This window comes from Tetrao urogallus, assembly GCF_951394365.1.
Source record: "Tetrao urogallus genome assembly, chromosome: 3".
Lineage (NCBI taxonomy): Eukaryota > Metazoa > Chordata > Aves > Galliformes > Phasianidae > Tetrao > Tetrao urogallus.
In genome coordinates, this window is record NC_136815.1 from 11,460,576 (window position 1) to 11,482,914 (window position 22,339).

The 22,339-nt window shown below is 45.5% G+C and overlaps 1 protein-coding gene across 1 annotated transcript; it reads left to right on the plus strand.

Moving 5' to 3' along the window:
• Positions 1-588: 588 nt before the first annotated feature.
• Positions 589-20,220, plus strand: FBXO32 (F-box protein 32; the record flags this gene model as incomplete). The annotated part of the gene is given in 10 exon segments (XM_079533174.1): positions 589-703; positions 706-745; positions 4,231-4,343; positions 6,034-6,083; positions 6,784-6,876; positions 13,472-13,565; positions 14,416-14,600; positions 18,026-18,208; positions 19,309-19,452; positions 20,131-20,220. Coding segments are annotated over 10 exon segments (1,107 nt in total).
• Positions 20,221-22,339: the final 2,119 nt, after the last annotated feature.

Sequence of the window (22,339 nt, forward strand, 5' to 3'; positions counted from 1 at the left end):
TTGGTATAACTCCATCTGCGTAGAACTACACATAATATTCTATGTATACAATCTGCCTGCTTATGCATTTTTGTGTTTATTCTGAGTTTCTGTAAGAATATACCTTGCTGATGTATGAACAATGAAAACATTTGTAGTTGAGATACATAAGCATGCATACACGTGTAAACATTTATATTCTTTGGTAACAAAACAAGTAGATGAGCTGGCTATGGAACACACGCGCATCACATTGCTTTTAAACACATTTCCATTCTCTATTTTACAGATCTGTTGTTCCGCACAGCGCGTAAGCCGCAAAGCTCCCATCCGCACACGCACACCCTCCACCGTCGCTGTTTACCCTGCAGGGCCCCGGCTGCCGCCCCGCCCCCCGAGGGCCGTCCCCGCGCTCTGGGGGCGGTGCCGATAAACACCGCCACGTGCGGCGGCGGCGGCGGGGCCGGGCCAGCATCGCGCTTCCGGCAACACTCCGCGCGCCGCCCATAAATAACGCGGAGCGGCGCGGCGCCCCCAGCCCTGCCGCCGAGGCGCGCGTCGCACCGGTTCGCTCCGCCGTTTTAGTACCGCTCCCAGCCCGCTGCCGCCATGCCGTTCCTTGGGCAGGACTGGCGCTCACCTGGGCAGAGCTGGGTGAAGACAGCCGACGGTTGGACGCGCTTCCTCGATGAGAAGAGCGGCGGTTTCGTCGGCGACCTCAGCAGGTAGCGGCGGCGGCGCGGTGCCGGTGCAGGGCCCGGTCCCGGTGCGGTTTCTCCGTGTCTCGGTTCGTGGAGCGTTGTGCGCCGCAAGGGGGCGCCGTAGTGCGGGGTGCCGCGCTGCCATTACGGCCCTTGGGGGGACGGGGCGGGGGGCGACGACGTTAAGATGGACGGCGGCTTTGGGATGGGGGGGTTAGCGGGGAGCGGTGTCTGCGACAGAAAAGCAGGAGATATACGGGAGCGAGTCCTTCAACCGTCACGTTTAGGGAGAGAAAAAATGTCCTCTTAGTCTCCCTGCGCTCTGACCCGGCTGCAGGCAGCCGCCTGGGATCAGGGACAGAAGGCGCGGGGGGGCGGTTTTGTCTCACTGCTGGGCTGTGGTCGTTCTGAACGCGGGCGGGCTGAAACGAGCCCGCTGCCCCCCACGCGGAACTCGGAGCGGCACCCCGTGGTGTGCGGGCTATGAAATAAAGCAGTGCGCACCCAGCTTTGTGATATGGAACGTCTCCTCCGCTTGACAAGACCCCTGCCCGCACTCCTTCACCCCCTCCAAAAATTCTCCGGGCTCCCCCGCAGCCTGCCGTGACCTGTCTTAGAGGTGGTATGGCCCCATGCAAAGCAGCGGTGATGTGGGATGGTGAAACAGTGCTGGAGGGGTTGCCTGCCTCTCTTTTGGTATCTTTTTTCCCGATGGGTGGTGGGCATTGCTGCTCCTAACCTTGCCTAGGAAGGTTAGGTCAGGGTGTTACAGTCCCAGATCCTTCCCTGATTCCAGTGGTCAGGGTTAAGGCTGATGACCTGCGGCCGAATTTAATCCCATAGAGCTGGGCTGAGCCTGGGGTGGAGGCTCAGCTGAGCCCACCTGAAGCTTCCAGTGCTTCCTCCCCCTTGTGTACATATCTTAAAACCCTGCTGGAAGCGCAAAGCTTTTGAGCTCATCACATGATGCTGTGCTGCAAATCACCTATGAGTCATCAGCCAACGTCTATATTGTGGTAAATAAATCCATAAAGCACAGTTTGGCCTGCGCTGATGCTGGGGGCGAGGGGATTAGCGGGGCCTGTTGTGTAGGAGAGTGGCTCAGTTCCCTGATGCTATACCTGCATGAGCTGTGCTGTGCCATCACCCAGAGCTTGCCTCCTACAGAAGTAGAGCTGTGAAGCTCTCTGTAATGCCACTGTGAGGATGGGGGTGGCTGTTCAGTGGTATGCTGTAATTTAGAAATAGGCTGGGCAGTGGCAGCCTTTTATTCCTGATGCTGCTTGTAGTGAAGAAAATGTCAAAACAATCACTGCCTTGTGGCCTCGGGAATGTGCCCTTAAGGAGTGTCCCTGAAAATCTCCTGGCTTGCTGCCACCTTTGCTGAGAAGCTCTGGAGATATCCCTGTCCTTCTCCAGAAGCAGACATGTCCTTAGGCTTCCTGGTTCTCGAGCTGGGGAAGTGCGATGTGTCTGAAGCCATAAATCTTCCCCGGTTCATGAGAACCACAATTAATCTGACTGCAAAACAACCGAAAATCCAGAGGTGGTGAAGCGCTGTAAAGCTGCAGCGGGAAGTCTTTGCAGTATGGATGTGGAGCAGTCTGGCCAGATTGGTCCTGTCAAAACCAAACTCCTCATGCAGAGTTCCATCTTGCTGCCAGCAGAGCCTGGTGAGATCTGTGTTTGTTGGCACAGCTCTGGGAGGTGGAAGAGGAATGTGCATGATGGCGTGGCTTGGAGCAAACAGGGATTGCTGTGAGACAGATGACATCCTGTTGTGCAAGGAGGTTATGTGGTGATTCTTTATCTCTTTCTCCCCTCTATACAAACTCTAAATCAAGCTTAGTATTCAAAGCTTCTATTTTGTAAGTGGTAGAAGTACGCCTCCCTGGCAGTGGCTATCGAATTGGGAATATTGAGGTTTGGCGTGGGTTCATACTTTTTTTTCGCATTAAGAAGCGCAGAGATGACATACCAGGCCTGGCAGCGTCAGGTCCTGATTCCCAACTGTTCAGCATGTCAAGATGTCTTAGAAAACCATTTGAAAATCTGGCAATACATAAACAAGGGAATAATTTTTCTCCTGTGCTGGAATTCATCCACTGCTGTTACAAAGGTTTCAGATTACAGTCATTCGGTAGGAAGTCAACAGTCAAGGGTGTGCTGTTGATGTGCAGAATTTAAAGCACCTCTTGTACTTTTAGGCTGCAAAGTTCTACAGCTGCATTGGGGATGTCCATCTGGCCCACTGCTTATTTTGTGCAACTTAGGTAAAATAGGAGTTTGAACATCTCAAAGCTTCATTGTCTGTTGTGTTGTCTGCTTTTGGTCCCCAAATGTGAAGCAGCACAGGTTGGGGAAATGAGCAGTCAGGTCTTCTGTTCTCACATCTAGATTGTTCTGACTCTGGGAACCAACAATTAGCCTTGGTCACTTCTCTGCTGTGTGTGCTGGTGGTGTGGCTGTGGGCTTGGGTTGGTAATCAGACCAAGCAGTGAAGGGAAGCAAGGAGCTTTGGTCTTCAGGTTTTGTTGCTTTGCAGGAGCCTGTGCTGAGTAGCTATCAGGTGTGAGCGAGTCTGTGGTGCTCACAACAATTTCAGAGCTGAAAATGTAAATGACATCTGCAGAGGAAGCAGCACTGGGTCCCTGCAGCTGCTGCACAGGAAGCTCACACTGTGCTGTGAGCAGCATAGAAGCACAGGTTGCAGCATCCCCCAGACCTCCAGGGAAGTCTCAGGCTGGTGCTGCCTCAGGGACCCTTCTCTTTTGGGTTTAGGCCTGCAGGCAGCCATCTCCCATCCTTTGCATGCTGCTAGAGCAGCGTTGGCAGCTCTTTCAGTTCTGGCTCAGTACTGCAGCTGCCCAAGGGCTTCTCAGTTTCACACTGCTGCATGGATCTACTGATTTGCAGGTCTGCAGAATGCGATGACCTCGATGCAGACAGTCTCTGGTCTTTCATTGCCTGAAGAAAATAAGGGGTTATAGCTCACTTTGCTAGTCATATAGTTAAAGCAGAGCTTCAGCAAATACCGAAGATGGACAGTATTGGGTGTGAGATCCTAGCTGTTCATTTGTACAGACACTGCTACGTGGGAAACCACCAGTCAGGTCTGGGTTTTGGCTGAACTGTTGTGCAAGCTTGAAAATGAAATGAGACTTTGTTAGTAAATATTTCATGTGTATATTCCAGATGAATAAATATGCTTGTATAGAAGTCTGTCTTGTAGGGATCTACCACCTACAGTAGAAAACTCTATTAAGCATAAAACAGCTTGAAGGGTGAAAAGGATACTGCCCAGCAGCATCTCAATACTACTGTGCACTCCCTACTCCTGTCTGTTACATTCATCTTCTCCAGTACTAGATGGGGCACTGAAGATTGTCAACAATAATACTGTTGAATGCAAAAACCTATGTGTAGAACAGCATATAAAGCAGTAGCATTAGAGCTTGTAATGAAAACCTGTGTATTCTTGCCTTAAAGGAAAGCTAACATTCAGCACACTGCAGAAATAAACAGAATCCTTGCTTTGTGTCATTCACAGCTTTTGTAAGAAGGAAGATCACAACAAAGAGAATCTCTTCAACAGCCTTAACTATGATGTTGCTGCCAAGAAGAGGAAAAAAGACCTACTGAATAACAAAGCCAAGATTCAGTGTAAGATGTCTGGGCATTTTTTTAATAAAACTTTTTTCAGGAAGAGAATGGAAAATGCTTCAGATCCATTCTTTTTTCTGTGCAGTGCTTAAGTCTTCCAAACTATCTTAAAGGGCTTTGCGCCCATGTTTGACCTAAGAAGAGAACTTGGATTCAGTTTAATGTGAAGATTTATGCTTCTGTTAGTAATCCCTGCTCTGAGGAGTTATGCTTGTTGTGTTCAAGTTTTTGTCACTTGTATTTGTCAGAAGGAGGGTAATTTTTTCCTATGGTACATTCAAATGAACCAGTTCCAGCTTTTTTCCCCCTGCAGACTTTCTTGTGCACAACAGACTAAATTTATTCTCCTTTCCATATGCATGTTGAGTACTAATCTATGTTACTGGAGGCTATAAGCCTGAATGTGTGCTTTGATATATCTCTTTGCATGGAGTGCATGAGAAAAATGAAATAAGACTTCAGCTTGCTCAAAACAATGAGAGGCTTGAAATCTTTTTGTGCATGCACTGAGCAGTAGAGGTCTCAGATGTCATCCTTGGGGAGGATGTGGGGATGCTGTGGGGACAGCAAGGTCTGCATTCGTCTGATTGCAAGATAGGTACTAGAGTTAGCAAAGGCTGCAAATGTAAACATACACAGAGGAAATGAGTTACCATTCCCACACTAGTATTAGCTCACTATGCATCCCCCAGGATTTCAGAAACATGCCAAAATCTGGCCCCTCTGTGCATTCAGTTTTCTGTGAATAAACAAATGTAACTATTGGCTGAATTCTGTTGTGACCTACTCATTTAAGAAGGGCCTGATTCAGGATCTGCATGCCTGTTGCTGAGGCTGGCTTTGTACCTGGAATCTTAGTACTACAGACTCACATCCCTGTGCCCTTAGGTGGGGAATGAGACATTGTTCTCCTGGAATCCTTGAAGGGAAAGTTTTGCAGGATGGAGAGGATTTCTGATTTATGCAGCTGATGAATTGCTAGTGTGGTAAAAAAAAAAAAAAAAGGGCTAAGAGCCTGTTTAAGAATGGGGTGGGGAAAGGACTGAGTGGTGCAACTGCTGTCACAGTAAGAATTTCTCTGCAAACGAGTAACAGCTTGTGGTGGATATAGGAAAGTTATTTTGGGGGCAATTCCTCCTTTTGAAGGAAGGGAGGGACAATTAGAAGTAGGAAAATTTTGGACCCGAAGAGGTTTTTCTCTTTTAGCAAGTTAGCCACAAGCAAAGTATGTTCCTCTCAGTCTGACCTCACTGCTAAAAGCTCTCTCCCACATGCCTGGTGTCTCATGACATTTTTGCTCAACTTCAAATTTGACATTCAATCCCAAGCCTGTATCCAAGGTAATAAATAGTTAATAAAATCAATAACAAAACCTGGCTGTCAGCCATGGTTACTGTTTGGTACCAAAGAAGAGGAGGTGCTATGGTATATCTGTGACTGGCAGATTAAACATTTACAGTCTTCAGCTGCGTCACTGAAACATAACCCCTTTTTAAGGATCAGGGATGTTGTCTCAAATGAAGGGCTTTGGAAACAAAGCATCTCAGCAAGTTTTGGTTTCAAGTTCAGTGGTATAAATACAAAATAACTTGATTTGTGATAAAAGGGTAGCAAGTGGTGTTAGCAGAACAGAGATCCAGCCTGCTGTAGAGTGGAAGATTAACTGAGCAAAATATCTTTGTCTAAACAGATTTTCATCAAGAAAAGTGGATCTATGTTCACAAGGGGAGCACAAAAGAGGTGAGTGCCTCTGTAGTTCATATTTGTTCCCTTTTCATACTGTTTTTTCCACACAGTGGAAGATAGCATGCTGATATAAATCAGCAGAAACTATTAAGAGATAAGTGAACGATCTGGCTTGTGGTTGGAATTTCAGTAATGATTTTAAACCCCAATCAGGGAGCCAGGGCTCGCTGTGCAGGACTCTGTACGGGTGTTTAAAATATGACTTGTTTGCTTCCCTTGGTTTGAAAGAAAAGCCATTTGCAGACCCAGCCATAATACTGTTCTTGGCTTTCACCCAGTTCAGTCCTAATATGGAAAATCATTGGAATTCATCACAATGGCTTGCTTTGGGCTCATGGAGGGAAGTGGCTGTATGCAACCGCCCTCTGTAAACTTGTGCTATATGTTGAGCCCTAGGAATGTCAGAATTGTTCTCCCTTGTAAATTCTGGAGAAATGGAACTGAGCTATCTAAGGTCACAAATAGAGCTTGAGTCAGTTTTGGGAAAATGCCACAACCTATGTTGAACCATGCCCACCCTTGACGTCAGTAAGTGCAGCTCCACAGGAGATGGGCCTGCCTCCTCTGCTTGTGAGCAAGTCCCATGGTTTGTACCCATGATCTTGCTAAATCAAGTTGCTCTGGGTCACGTCTTCCTGGTGCTGTCTGGATTCTTGTCTGTCAAAACATGACCCAGACTGTTTTTTTTCCTTAGCGCCATGGTTACTGCACCTTGGGAGAAGCCTTCAACAGACTTGACTTCTCCAGCGCTATCCTGGACTCCCGGCGATTCAATTATGTTGTAAGGGTGAGTGCGAGGCCAGGGCTTATCTCCGTGTTGGTGGTGGGGCTTCTGAACTGAGTACCAGTTCGGTGGTGGGTGAGTAGGGGATGTTGGGCTTTGCTGTGTGAAGTGATTGAGAAGACATTGTGTGGATAAACCCCACAACCTACTGTAAGATCTTTTAAGATGGAGAAAGATAGTGATGATGGTGTTGATGGGCTGTCCTTATCCTAGCACTCCTACTATATTTTTAGTTAGGTTATGATGAACAGTTGAGAATTTCGGTTAATACGTAATTTCAGCTGTGTGGAAATCATGTTGGACAGCCAGAAAAACTATTGCTTCTAATTCCTGAGTTTTAAGCTCTGCTTCTAAATGTTCCTATAACCCCAGAAGGAGCATGGGCTCAGCATGAGCCATGAAGAAGTGGGGGCATCTTTTTACGCAAGGGGCTAAAATAGCTGCAAGCATCAGTGCTGGAGGGTTTGCCTCCTGTGAAGTGATAAGGGAGAGACTTTAGGGAGCTGAGTGTTTTGGGAATGAGAAAATGGGGTGAACCTCTTTGAGCCCTTGATCTGAACTTGTCTGCCAAGGATTGTGGATGCCCTTAATCTTGTGTGACTGGCGGCAGTTTCAGTGGGTGAAGCATTTCATTTGCCCCTATGCTTTCAGTCGGTAGAAGTCATTGGTCCCAGGTTCCCTACGTGCTGGCTTTGTGTAATGGATCAGGGCTTCTCATTTCCCTCAGGTGACCAAGAAGCAGTGATGTTCTGGGGTATCTGCTATCCCAGGGTCTGCAGACTGTTTATGCACATGTGATCTGCAAATTGATCTCAAATTTCTGAATGCTTGTCAAGGCTTGGAATTCAATAAGCTTAAAAAAAAAAAAAAGAAAAAAGCTGTTATTAGCCTGAGGCTGTTTATAAACAGCTCCTTTTCACATTTCATCAGCTGTTAATCACTGGTGAGACACCAGCTGTCTAGGTTTTAGGTTATGAAGCAAGCATCAGTGGTATTGCTTTCCTTTTGAGTCAAGTGTCATAAGAAGTCAGTAAGGAAGCAGGTTCACCTGTTGTGTAGGTGACTGGGAGCCCTTGAAAAGCCCGGTCACCCTGGGAGGAGCATTGGGAAGTGATTACTCACCCACCATGCAGGACAAGGGTGACTGCTCGGGCAAAGTGTCATAGAGGTGGTGGTGGGGATCATAGAGGCAAAGCAGGAGACAAGTTCATAGAAATTCAGGCTTTCTTAGTTCTGCTGTCCTGGGACAACTTGTTTTCCTGATTGCACAGAGAAGGTGCCTGCCAGAACAGATGCCCTCTGTTTTCTGCTATTGGATAAATATGCCACCATGTCAACTTCAGGGCAGTTATTTGGAAGAAACAATTTGTGCCAAGGCAATAACCCACAAGTTTTATTGTTCCTTCTTTAGCAAGTATTTGGTACTCCAAGGATCACTTTGGCAGATTTTGTACCTCATGACTATGAAAAACTCCACAGAGATCACTACTAAGGAATTGGAGTCAGTGATTCTTATAAATCCCTTTCAACTTTTGATATTTCCAAGTCCAGCTTTGGGTTGGGGTTCTACTGTGTAGCCCAATATGACAATGATTTCGCACAAGCCTGCAACCATTGGGCAGGAGGCCCATTAAATATTTTAAACTCAAATTTCATTGAAGTTGCAGTCTGATGGGACACTCAGGCTGACCTTTATTTTTGCTTTGAGGATGCCTTCATAAAAGCATACCAGACTAAGTGGTTTTAAGGATGCACCTCTACTGAGAAGTATGAAGCTTTCTAATTGATGTTGACTTGTAGTTTGGCTGATTTTTAAAAATAATAATAATAATAATAAAAATAAAAAAAATAAAAAAAAAAAACTGAAGCTGGTACCATTGGTCAATGTAAAACTGACTTCTCAAGTGAGGGATTGCATTGGCCAAGTCTGTAGTGGACAGTAGCTTATAAAATGCCTTTTGTGCCCAATCTGCTCATGAAAAGCTCTGCCTAGATGTGGGTCCTTTGCAAATTGCAGGCCTCTGAGAGTACACAGATGAGCAATCTGTCACATGGAAAATGCCTTGAGTATTGGCAGGCAAACTTTTTTCCCTTCCCTCCCTCTCCTTGTTCTCTTTAGCTCCACCCATTGCTCAGGGTGTCTGATCATTGTCACAGTATTTACTTCATCAAATAAATGCTTTCCAAGCAGGAGAGGTGAGATGGAGGCTTGGGAAGATTGTAAAGATGTCCACAGAGAAGGAGGGAAAGTAAACAGCTACAGATTTGAGATCTGCTGGCTCCTCCAAACTTTCTCTGTAGATAAGCTGCATTACTGCTGATAACAAAATGGCCTTTCAGGCCTGAGCATCAACCTGCCCTTGCCTTTTTCAAAGCACTTGTCTACAAATACCTCCAAACGTAAGTGCTGCAGTGTTTTGGTGCTGATTTTTGTTGTTGTACAAAAATGCCTGTTGCTTAAGATGTTCCCACACTAAGTTTTTAGAGTTCCTAACAGTGCAGTGATCTGTTACAAAATGGGTACCTCCAGGTGAGGTGGAAGTGTGGGCATCAAAATGCACAGCAAATGTTTTTTCCATAATCGTGTGTTATCAGCTGTGGCCACTGAGTTCATGTAACTGAAGAAGACATTTCTTCCAACATCATTCTCATCTTGACAGTGCTGATACAGCGCTGGAAGTGTTAAGTATAGGTATTGCTGCCATGACCAGGTCCTGGCTGACAGCTTGAGCTGTATAGCATCTACCTACGCGTTACAAGGAAATTATTCCCTTTTTAGAGCCAGTAAGGAAGGTTCTTTGATCCAGAGGACCCACACTGTGCTTTGTCTTGAAGCAGTCTTGGTTTCTCTGTTCTTAAAAAATTAACAAAGACTGAAAGTGTTCCTGTAAGCATATGCAATACAGGCAGAGAGAAAAGTGCCAGCAGCCCAGAAGCTGTTGGTTCTCCTTTGGGAACACTTTGTTCAGATGACAGTGAGGTTTTGCAGGCTGCTTCCTTCAGAAAGGTTTGTCATATGATGGGTGTGTGGCGATGTCTCAAGGGAAGGTGCTGTTTCTGATCATAAAAACTTAGGTCAGGGTAAACTGCATGGTAGAGCTTTTCTGGCATAGCATGATCTAGACAGCGTGCAGCCTGCTAAAGTAGTCTCTAAAATTTATTTCTTCAGTTTTTATAGTGTTTAGCTCCAGGAGTCCTGGATTTGTGCTGTGCTGAAAGAGTATCAGCTCAATGCTGCCTCATGGAGATCTGTCAGCACCTGCACTGTAGATCATTATAACTCACCCTGCTGTTGCTCTACCTTCCAGCTCACAGCTAATGTGACATTTCAGCCACGAAAAGTGAAGGGCTGCAAGAATGAGGGGGAAACTTTCATTGCAGTAAGTTTCTCCATGCAGTTCCAACATGAGGAGCCAGCTCCCCAGCCCTGAGCTGCTGGGGGATTGCTGTGGGATGCATTCCTTCTTAGCTTGGGCAGTTTGGGGCACTCAGATGGGGACTTACACTTGAGGAACTTGAGGCATGTGATTTAACTGTTACAAAGCATTGTGCTTTTTGAGGTGAAATTCTACGCTCCTCAGTGCAGGCCTGCAGATGCCCTTCTGGCTCCAGTGGAAATGCTGCTGCCAGTGGCATTTGTGCAGGAACCTCATCCTGTGCAGGAACTTCATCCTGTCCATGTGGGGAAGCGAGCAGGTTTTCACTCAGCTGTAGAAGCTGCTGCTTCCTGCTAGTTTGCCAGATGTTCTGGAATAACCCACTGCATCTCTTGCCTCTTCTTGGCTGTTGCAGATCCCTGAGAGCAATTCACAACAGGCCAGGATTTCTATAGAAGCTACCAGGTCACTTTTTTTCAACTTCAGAAAATCGGAAAGAGTGAACTGGGATCTAAGGCTCTGTTTTCAGGAGATGCTACAGATTCCCAGCTCCAATGAAAGTCAGCTGGAATGCAATTACTTGGCTTTAGAAAAGCAGGCTTTTAAAAATTGCGTTTAACCTTTCCCTTTGCACTCTCCCCTACCATCTGTCTGTCTCAGCTGAGCGTGGACTGGGCTTAGTGCTCCATGCATCACAGCACATGCTAGCAGCTTTCCAGCTTTTTTACTCTACTCAGCATTAATCTGAATTCATCAGTCTGCTTTTAGTCTGCGTTATGCAAGTGACATTGTTGATTTGTATCATGCTGTAGACTCAAATTTGTCAGTATATAAAATGAAACTGAGCTCGGTTGGGTTTATGCCAGCCCTACAAGATCCTCATTGCACTGGAGTCTGTGGGACACGGATGGTTCCGAGCCTCATTCAACCCTATCACTTACCTACTTTACATGTATTATATGAAGACAGGAATAAAAATGTCTTTTGGTTTGGAAGGCCGATCAGTTGCCAGTGGTCCTGGGGGAGTAGAGTAGTCCTAGAAGCATTCACAACATAGTTTTCATATGGAATTTCATCCTGTGTTTATTGCTGCAGGGGGAGGAAAGTGACACATGACATTGTAACTGGTTCACTGAACAGAAATTGAACCTTGATAAACGCAGACAAGGCAAATTTGTATTTGTTTGGCTAGCTTAATTTTGTGCCAATTTAGTGTTCTTCAGGGAACCGAGATTTTTATCTTTGTTCCTCCTAAAGAATGGCCCTGGCTTTGAGCTCTTACAGTATTGCATTACGTGATACTTATCGCTGGGGATATTTTAGTGTGCTCAGCAACGGGCACATCGCTAACGCCCAGCCTGGAGGAAGCTGTCTGTGTGCCAGTTCCCGAACAGTGCAATCTGGAGGCAGCAGTTGTTTGTGCACAGAAGAGCTGATCTGGGTGCATGTGTGGCTAATGTACAGATGGAGTCTGGCAAGTTGATCGTTAGAATCACAGGCCTGAAGGCTTACTGGGTTAGTGTAAGCAGAGTATTGCAGGCTCATTTGGGAACGCTGTTTTTTTTCTACTTCCTTTGGTACATGAAGAAATTAGGGAAAGATCTCTAAGATTTTGCCATCGTCTCGCAGCCTGCTTTTAATTTAAGAGTATCAGGTCTTTGAGGTCTCAGTTTTGCTGAGGGGTGTCGGTGGCTCTTCTTGCTGTGTGCACTAAACACTACCCAGCACTCCTACATCTCGCTTCTCCAAAATGAGCCAGGAGAGCAGGCAGCCTGCCCTTCTCAAGTCTGTGCAGGTCGTTTTCTGTTTTGTTTTCTTTCAGTCATGTGAGGTGCAAGATATTAATAGAATGTAAACTCAAAGCCACCTGATGATGGTGTCGGCCTGGAAATTAAATGGAAGAATAGATTGGCTGCTCCAAACTGGCAGACGTGTGCCTGAGAGGAGCAGAATGGGTGAATGGCTGAAATAATTGCTCTCCCAGAGCGTGCTGCTCTGTGGCAAGCTGTGGGTAACTTTATGGGTGCATTCCTGTCATTCTTATGACAGGGCAAACAGTTCAGCTCCTGACTTATCAAGTCTTATCATAAAACATCTTGGTTACTTGACACAAGTAGTTGCACCTTCTCTGTACTCTCTGTGGTGCCAGCAATAGGACACCGTAGCTCCAGATAATAAAGAATTAATAAGCTAGTCATGCGGTAACGTGTTGATTGATTTGTAGCATAAAAGGTTTTTCCTTTCCCTTCTAAATTGAAACAGAAGGCTGTGTACATCCAAAACAAATGGAATGCCGTGTGGACAGTCTGTGTATTTATATAATGCTGGGGGGGAGGAAAGCTTGGGAGATCACAGACCACATGTTCTGCAGAATATGACTGCAGGCTGCTCTTGTGCCAGCAGAGCCCAGGGAGGAGAGGGCATTTTTGCTGTGGGAGATAGCTCCTTTAGCAACTGCAACCCAAATCCAGCATCCTGCCTGTGTACAAGGCAGGCACTCTGTGATGGGAAATGGCAATCGAAAGTAAAAGTGAGTTTTCTCATTAGAGGAGGCTAATGAGTAAAAAGGACAAACAGTGAGAGGTGAATGACTTGATATTGTTGCAGCTGCAAAAGCTGCATGGACAGGAGGAAATCTTGAGGGAATAAGGGTTTGTTTGGGGAGGGGTGCTATGTTTTTAGTACAGTTCTTAACCTTTCCATTGTGGTGACAGCACTCTGACAAAAGCCACGCAGCCAAGGAGTTTGACGTAAATCGAGGAGTCTGATTCTTATTAATGCCCCATCAATAATATCCCCATCCAAACTGGCATTCAGTCATGCTCCCTTATGACACTGCTTGTTTATGCCCCACTGAAGGTCGGTGACGTCTACCATTCATTGTTCCTTGGTGTGAATAGATGCTGTCAGTCTGAGCTGAGCTGTGGTTTCTCTGCATCTCTGAACCATGAAATCAAGTTTTTCTCCTGAAGATTGTTAAAGACCTCTCTTTTTTTTTTTTTTTTTTTTTTTTTGGTCCGTCCCCCCCCTTTCTGATGTGGATTTAGTTATTTATCTAGTTTTCTTTCCCCCATGTGTTAGTTTGCTCTGTTGTTCCATCTACCTTTTCTTCGTGCAGCTAACAAGTGTCTGGGCTGTTTTGCTGTGTCATGTGACCAGGAGTTAAGATTAGAAAGGTATCTCTGCTCTCTAAGGCTTGCAACTTCTATTTTTATCCACAGCTGTTGGAGCTGATAGCAAAGTCTCAGCTGACGTCACTGAGTGGCATTGCCCAGAAAAACTACATGAACATTTTGGAAAAAGTGGTGCAGAAAGGTAAGAAATGGAAACACTGAGGGGGAGGAGGAGGAGTTGAGTACATCAAATTAAGTCAAACATGAACCACATCCTCAAGAATAGGCAGTGCAGGGTGGGGGAAGTGGGGGACACCATTTCTGCTTTCTGTAGTCTGTAGTTCCACTTTCTCTCAGTTCTGCAGAGTGGGGGGTGGGAATGAACGTCCATATTTTAGTAGATACCTGGGAGGCAATTCTTCCTTCTCCCTCTACCATCTCTTCTGCTACCTACTGAACCCTGTTTCTCACAGCAGAAGAGAGAGCTGTTCCTACCCCCCCAGCCTGGCACATCTTCAGTCTCTTTTGCTTCACGTTTCCAATTTCCTGTACAAAATGCTTCCACTCCTCTGGGGGAAAGTAAAGCTTATGGGCTGTCTCACCCCCTGCGACTCCTTTAGGACTGGACTGCAGTTAAGTGGGCTGCTTCTCTTCTTAGTGCTTCAGCTCTGAGTGAGCCCAAGGAATGGAGAGCACTCGGTGTGTACACACACTAACAGAATATCCTGAGCTGTCTCCCTGCCCCTCTGGGGTCAGTGGAGAAGAGGCATACAGATAACATCACACATGTTAGAGGGGAAAGCTAATTGATTTCCAGAGCCTGAAAATGGGAAGTGCTGTAGAAAAGGCAGGTAACTCATCTGCTTATCATAGGAAAATCTTACCATCTGCTAACCTGCTGAGCTTAGCTAATGTTTAAGCATTTTTCTCTGAAAAAGAATCATAGGCTGACTCTCTGGTGTGAATATGGAGCTCACTTTCCCTTAGAAACATGTGGATTCAGGAAGAGATTTGGCTGCTTTCCACTTATAACCATTCCTTTTCTTCAAAAGTCCTTGAAGACCAGCAGAACATCAGGCTAATACGGGAGTTGCTGCAGACCCTCTACACGTCCCTCTGCACTTTGGTTCAACGGGTCGGCAAGTCTGTCCTTGTAGGAAACATCAACATGTGGGTGCACAGGATGGAGACTATTCTCCATTGGCAGCAGCAACTGAACAACATTCAAATCACCAGGGTAAGCATGAATCCTGAATGCTAAAAATAATGCAGCTTCTTCATGAAAGCTCATGTAGTAGCTCTCATTTGGGTGGCTGCATCCCACAGTACTTCTTTTTGGCCGTGAGGTTCTGTTTTAGCCAAGCTGAGCAGAAGATGGTCTTGTCCTCCTGAGAGTCTTGAGAGATGAGGCCTCAGTATGAAAAGTCAACTCAGTCTTTCTCAATCTGAGAAATTGCCTTGAAAACTTATTTATCAGATAGTTGAGGCTTTTTGGTTTGTTTAATCCAAAATAAATTAATCTGAAATAAATGCAAATTTCCAAATAGCTGCATAACTTCATGCTTCCTGGCTGAAAAACATCAGTGATTCTTCCAGTAGTCTGGAGCTGACTGTTCCAGCCAGACAAGTCCTGCTTTCACAACATCTGGTTTTCCAACAGTGTCTGTGCAGATGGGGGAAATTACTTGATAAGATTCTAACCTGGCTTTGTGTGTAAAACAAATCTGAACTTGTTCCACTTCACCTTGAATGGGTGCTGACCCTGCAGAAATGCTAAAAGCTTCCTCCTGTGCTGACCTCATCCGTGTGCCCATTGTAAAGCCTTCTCCAGAGAACTGTGTGGTGAATTTCCTCATTGGGCAGACCAAAGTGTACCCTGAGGGAATTTAAAAAGTTTGTTTCCCTGATGGGTTGACTAGACGTTCTTAAAGGATTGGGCAAAGGTCCTGCTTTTATCATTCTATGTGACTGTATTCCCTGGGAACATCAGGAAGTAATTTCCAGCCCTTCAGTTAAAGAATGATACAGGCAGCAGGACGTGGGAGAAAATGAACTCTGGGAGGACCCAGGGCGTTTGAAGAGCTGCAAAAGTAGCACGGCCTTGTGTGATGGTGGTCTGCCCCAGCTCTGCTCTGGGACATGTCCATCCCTGTTGGTGCCTTGCTATGGGGAGCTGCTCAGTGCCTGGGCACTGCTGCATTCAGTTCCTCCATGGCATCTGCTTTCCTTGATGCACTGTATGTCAGCACCTACCTCCTGCTGCTCTACTTGGGAGTACGGTATGGCTTTTTCTCTACTTCACTGACTCTCAAAACCCATGTAAGCATTTCAGAGCTTGGCCTATCTTAGTAAAACTGCATCAAAATACTGCTGGTGAATGGAGCTGCCTATTCTGTACATTTGGTGTAAGTTTGCAGATAGTTCTCTGAAATGTAAGTAAAATAGATTTAGAGAGTAAAATAGATAGAGCTCGCAAAGCCAAGCAATACACACCACTGGAAGATGACTTAAGGTCAAGCTAGAATGAAACTAGCTGAGTGGTGAGGAAGAAAGAGCAAGCCCAGTTCTGTTGCAGTCAGTTGCTTGTGTTTAAGAAAAAAAAAAAAAAATCCTGTCCAGAAAGTGACAACATAACGATCTGCTCTGATCTAATCTCTGTTCTTTTTCCAAAGAAAGTAATGTTTGAAAAGTCCTGGAAAGGAGTACTGAGGGAAAAGTAGCAGCAGATGAGTCTCTGGCTCTGCCTCAGAAAACCTGTATGGAGTTGCTTTAGTCCCACTGGCTTCCTCAGAAATAAGATGTGTGTTCCTCAGTTTGGTTATTTGTTGTTGTTGTTGTTGTTGTTGTTGTTGTTTCTCTTGTTAAACCAAGAGCCTCTGGGTGTAGTTTGCCCCAAGTGGAACTTGTGTGGGCTCTCTGCAGGAGCGTACAACAGACTGTGGCAGGGGAAATCAGTGAGAGGTGATCCAAGGCTGCAGCACATTCCTTCTGCCCCTAAGGATGACCTCAGTGTGCATTACCAGGCAGGGACACTGATCCTGCTGCATAGCAAATGAGAGACTCATTGGCTTCAGGAGTGCTGAAGCTTGGCTGTCTGCCTCCTCTTTCATTTCCAAAAGCACCAACAAGTGTCTGCACATAACCAGGCAGTGTGCTCGCAGTTTAACCCTCAGCATGTAGCAGTGGGGAGGTGTCCTTTTGTCTCAAGGGACAGCTACTGGGAGAGGAACAGAAGAGGAGCTGGGATCTGGGGATGAGAATGACTGTAAGGTAGAGAGCGTGAGGCTGCTGGGGGATGTGAACAGAGGAACAACTGTTCGTGTCGATCAGTGAAATAATTCACCGTGGCACTGTCAAAGTTATGTTGGTTATGGAACAGATACCCTCTGGAGATGACCAAGACAGTTCAGCTTATCTGGAGGAGCTGGACAGAAATGTCTTGTTTCAGTCGTTGATTCTTGCAGGTCCCCTGGGCTGGGGGAGGAGCAGAAAGCAGCACTGGCTGAGCACCAAGGGGAAGGTGGGAACTGTTTATGTGCAGTTGTACTCTTTGTGCCCAGGAAGTCTCACATGCCTTTAGATGGCTGGAGATGGGACCATGTGATTCATAGCAGCCTCACGCAGCGTTTTCCCCTGCTGCTGACTGGCCTCGTGCTTCTCTTTTGAAACAGTTAATGGCCCTGCCAATTGCAAGGCGGGTGATGCGACTGCAGCTTAAAAATAGCAGCATCACTGTGCAGGGTAAATGATAAACTTGGCACGTCTCTTCAACATTGTTTCTTTGAGGCTCAATCTGCAAAGCTGATGTTTGCCTTATTAAGGCTGGGGTTGATTTCGGAGCAGCTAGAGCCCACGTTGAGGTCTTTGCAGAGGCTTTGCTCCCATGGGTGCCTGGTTTGCTCCAGAGTTCAGGACCTGCTGATCCTTTGTTACCAGTTTGTTCTGGAGCCGTGCTGCTATGCAGACTTATAAAATAGTCCCAGACCTTGTGCAGACCAGGCAAAAGTGACTGGAAGTGAAGGTGGCTTTTGGCTCTTTGGGATGTGCTTTGGTGTGGCTGAGCAGCCTGCAGGACTGTGGCTGCTGGAAAAGAGGCAGGTTCTGCAGATGTTCACAGAGGAAAGATGAGCCCTGCCAGCAGTGACTTGGGAGTCCACACAGGGAAAATCCTGCTGTGGGTACTCATCAGCCACTGCTGTGGTTACAGTGGAATCTTGTGACGGCATGAGCTAGAACACACGCTGGAAGTACATGAGGTTCCCAGCAGTGTGGGTGACAGAAGGCTGAAGCTGAGAATGAATGCCAACATCTCTTGTCTTGCAGAGATGTGGATAGTCATGCCTGACACCGTGATGTGGCCAGTGTCCTCCAGTGTCCTGCTCTTGTGGAAGCTGGTGGTGGCATTTCTGGGGGCAGAGTGGGTGTGAGAGGAAGAGGCATAGACTGTAACTCTGTTTCTGCCTACTACTGTAATATGTATAAATGTACTCTTCCTTGAAGGTATCTCACATCCTTTTCTGGGGCAGAAGGTGAAATGTCTCTTCATTCAAAACATTTTTTTTCCTGCATAAAAAGCAATACTTGAAGTAGTAACATTACTACAAGGTAGTATTACTTGGGTTTTAGTCTTGCCTGAACTCAATTTTATTTTATATTTTCCAGCCTGCCTTCAAAGGAACTACCTTCACAGACCTGCCATTGTGTTTACAACTGAACATCATGCAGCGACTGAGTGATGGGAGGGACCTGGTGAGCCTTGGTCAAGTGGCTCCCGACCTGCAAGTGCTCAGCGAAGACCGGCTGCTGTGGAAGAAACTCTGCCAGTACCACTTCACAGACAGACAGGTATGAGGAGATGCAGATTGCTGTCAGTTGCCTGTTGTAACCCGTTAGTGAGTGAATGCACGTTGATGGGATGCTCAGATGTTGGATCTGAGGGCTGTGCTGCAAGCCGATAATACAGGCTGGCATGAGAATGGTCATAAAGATGATTTATGCAAAGGGTTTTGCATGCCACAGCAATGATTCCTTGAAATAGGAGCCTGAGGAATTAGTCATAGGGTGAACTTCTTCATCCCTAATCCAGGTGGTAACAACTGCAAGTCATGGCTGTGTCTGTCCCACGTGTGCAGTGAAAACGTGCAGCCAAACTGTGGCGTTAACTGCCGTGTCCCAGGGACTGACACCCTCTTGGAGAAATCTCAGTGGATGTGGTGTGTGAGCAATGAGTTGTACTCTCCTGCCCTTTAGAGCAAGAAATCCCCTCTGAGCTGTTTTGTGAGTGACAGGACAGTATGTGGAAACCAGCCTTTTGGTAATCTCTTGGTCTTCTAAAATTAAAAACTAATGGAAAAAAACCCTCACACTGATCTGTTTATGCATGGATGTGTGGGGCATTTATGCAGGCCTCTGCATGTCAGGGACTGTGTGCCAGATTTCTTTCTTGACTTGTTTTATTTGCTGAGGTGGGGTCTGACTTTGGAAGTTGTTCTGGGGAAGTCATTTCTGTTTAAAAGTACATTCAAATCCCATATCTGCAACTAATGAACCCAAGAAGAAAGCTAGAGCTCTCTCAAGCTGGTAAGACAAATCACAGACTTGATTGTCTGACACTGTTAAATGCAGTTATGCTTGCACTCCTGCCAGTCGGTGGCTAAAGTAATATGAAATAGCTCCCAGGCTTCATATGGTAGTATTCATGAAATGAATCTATACCCTGCTGATGGTATTATTTGAGGCCATTGCTCTCAGGAAGTTTATTACAGCTGGGCATTCAGAGCAGGAGTTTCCCTGGTGTTACACAGAAACCGTTATGGGACCAGCAAGGATGGTGCTTAATTTATGCAAGGGAGAAGAGATCACCATGAATGGAGAAAACAGTGTGTTTGGTTTTTTCACCTTCTGCAATTACCACCTCTTTTTTTTTTTCTCTTTTTTTTTTCCAGATTCGCAAACGGCTAATCCTATCTGACAAGGGACAGCTGGATTGGAAAAAGATGTACTTCAAGCTCATAAGGTGTTACCCACGGAAGGAGCAGTATGGTGACACACTGCAGCTGTGCAGGCACTGCCACATCCTCTCTTGGAAGGTATGAAGTGTTGGTGAGACTGCCTTGGTTGGGACAGGGGCACTCAGAGCTTCCTCTGATTGCAGCAGCCTGAAGGAGTTGCAGTTCCTTTGCCTGCACAACCTAGTGTGCAGGCACAGGAAATATCTCGGTTCTCCCTCAGCTATTGAGACCCTTTTGCCTTGCTTCAGACTTTCCCATTTTCTCTACATTGAACAAATTGTGGCCATCGAGGCCCAAAGGGAGGCAGATGGATGTAGTACAGGGCTGCCTGCAGTAAATCATGCTGGTGCTGCCCACAACTCCTGCCACTCATTCCATGGAGGTGAGTGAAGGTCTTGGCAGGGGGTTAGCTAGAGTGAGAGCTAGTGGCTACCAGACAGACCACAGCACAATTCTGTTTCCCACTACATTGATGTCCACAGCATATCCTCTAGATCACTGGCTTCTGATCCTTCAGAGAAGAGATTGAAAGAGTGGGGTGGATCTTTGCTGGCTTTATTTCCCTTGATTTGACAGTAGCCCCTAAAATCTGAAGCACTGTTCTGAGCCGTCTGGTTTGGCAAGAGTAGAAATATTATTCTGGGCTCTGCTCTGTTTGCAAGCAAGGCATCTGGCAGAGTGGCAGCGTTAAGCTGGCTGATGTTCTGGAACCCCTTCTGCAATCTCTCTAAATGGAGTTGTTTTCTCCTTTCCCAGGGTACTGATCACCCTTGCACAGCCAACAACCCAGAGACCTGCTCCACCTCTCTTTCACCTCAAGACTTTATCAACCTGTTCAGATTCTGAACTTGAGTCACCACAGCTTAATTGATTCTTACAGGACACTTTATGCCACTGAGCTTGGACACTCCGTTTGTAAATAGTGTAAATATTCATGTTTGTGTGAAGCTCCTGAGTCAAGGAACAAGAGGTTTTCGGAGATGAAAGGTGAAATTGCTCACTGATGCTCAGCACTTAAGGAATACAGACTTCCATAGGACTGATGTATAAATGCAGATGTTGTACAAAGTCCCTTTTTTTATGATCAGAGTACAAGATACAGGGCAAAACCTTCATTTGTGTTTTTAAAAGTTAAAAATGAATTTGCCCCACAACCATTGAGAACTCTTTTGATTCATTTCTAATAATTGAGAGAAAGCAATATGAGGCTAGGACTGTTGGACTGCTTCTCCATCTGGTTTTATTTAGCATGCATATTTATAAATGATGTTTTAAAAGTATTTATGAAAAATATCCCTGTGACAAGTTTAGTAATACTTTTTTTTTAAAAAAAAAGGAGACATTCTGAAAGACTTCACATAGAACTCTAGCCTACTTACAAAAGAATCGCACCATACCACTTTCTACCTCTAACAAATTGAGTACCTTTCAAACAAAAGTCCAGTGTACAATGTGAACTTTTGTATTTTGTACAATGATTTAAAGGGAAATGTTTGTGACAGTAAGCATCTTTTCTCACATTAATGCTTACCTCTTTATGTTAGTTTTCTTGCTCTACTCAGTGCTTGAATGCCTCGATGATGGGCACTATATAAATACCTAAGACTTTACTCCGTCCTCTTTTAATTTGTTGGTTTTATGAAAGATTGAGTAAAAGGGAAGAGAAGCCACAAGGATGAAGATTATCCAAAAGGGAGGAAGTTCCATTATAGAGAAACAAAGGATTGAGTTTTTAATCTAGCAAGGTAAATTCATATCAACTCCACTGGGTTAATTGCACTGGATGAAATCCCATATGTGGTTAGAACTTGGTTCAAGCCCATGTCCTCCTTGTTTTCCAAGATATATGCTGCTCTATATTCTGACTGCTGTCAAGTGAATTAAATCATCTTAGAGCTGGTTGTTTGTAAAGAGAACAGGGCCACTGAATCTTGTGGAATGATGAGGTTTCCTATTCATTGAAAGACTTAGCAGCATCCTGCTTCATTTCATACTATTGGAGTTCAGGATGATGAGAAAGCAGGAGTTGGTCAGCATTTTGCTGCAAGTCAAAAAACTGCAGTCAAGGCTGAGGTAAGCAAGTGATTTCCAGCATGACGTTTAACATCTTTGGTTACTTCTGTGTGCTGAGGAAAATGGAGAAGACCTAGTCTAGTCCCTTCATCTTCCAGTGCTGACCTGTTCATGGGATCTTTTAACACTACTCTAGAGCTAAATTCTCAGTCCTACTGAGTAAGTCGATAAACTCCAGACATGATCTCCACTTTTCACTGTGGTGGAGCTAGAAGATTCCAGCTTGTATGTAACAACTTGAAAACCTGCATTGGAGAGTTTTGCCATTTGCCAGAAGATTTCCTGTATAGCACTTTCTCTGTTGTGTGATGTAAGCAGGATACCTCAGAAGGGTAAATAATAGTGGGTTCTGCGTGTCCGTGTACAAAGAATTGTGAGGAAGAGGAGTACTCAGGACAATTCAGGAAGAACTACTTGAGTTAATTACTGTTAAATATTCTGTTCCTTTTTTTTTTTTTTTTTTTACATTTTTATAACTGACTTTTAACACTTTTCTGCAGCTGTTTATATTTTAAATTGTCAATATTTGCATTTTTGCAAACTAAATCACTTTGCATACCCTGGAAGAGACTCAAAAAGAGAAGAAATGGTGCCTCTAGGTGGAGCAGTGGGGAAGAGGGTAGGAAACCTGGGAAGGAGGAAGCTAGGAAAATGCTGCCACGAAACTGCTGTTCTCCTGCCTTCCTGCAGCAAGCCCAAATTTTTGCTCTTCTAGAGAGTTCTGTGAGCCAGTGCTGCTCGTAGCTGTGGCTTAGAGCTTGGCATCATCAGAGATGAGGAGAAAATATGGGATAGGGAACTATATTTGTTTCGAAGCTCTCTCCATCAGTTGCTGGTGAAAATAAGCATGGTGATAATGTTCATGTCAACTGAAAGTGATTTAAAAGCTGTT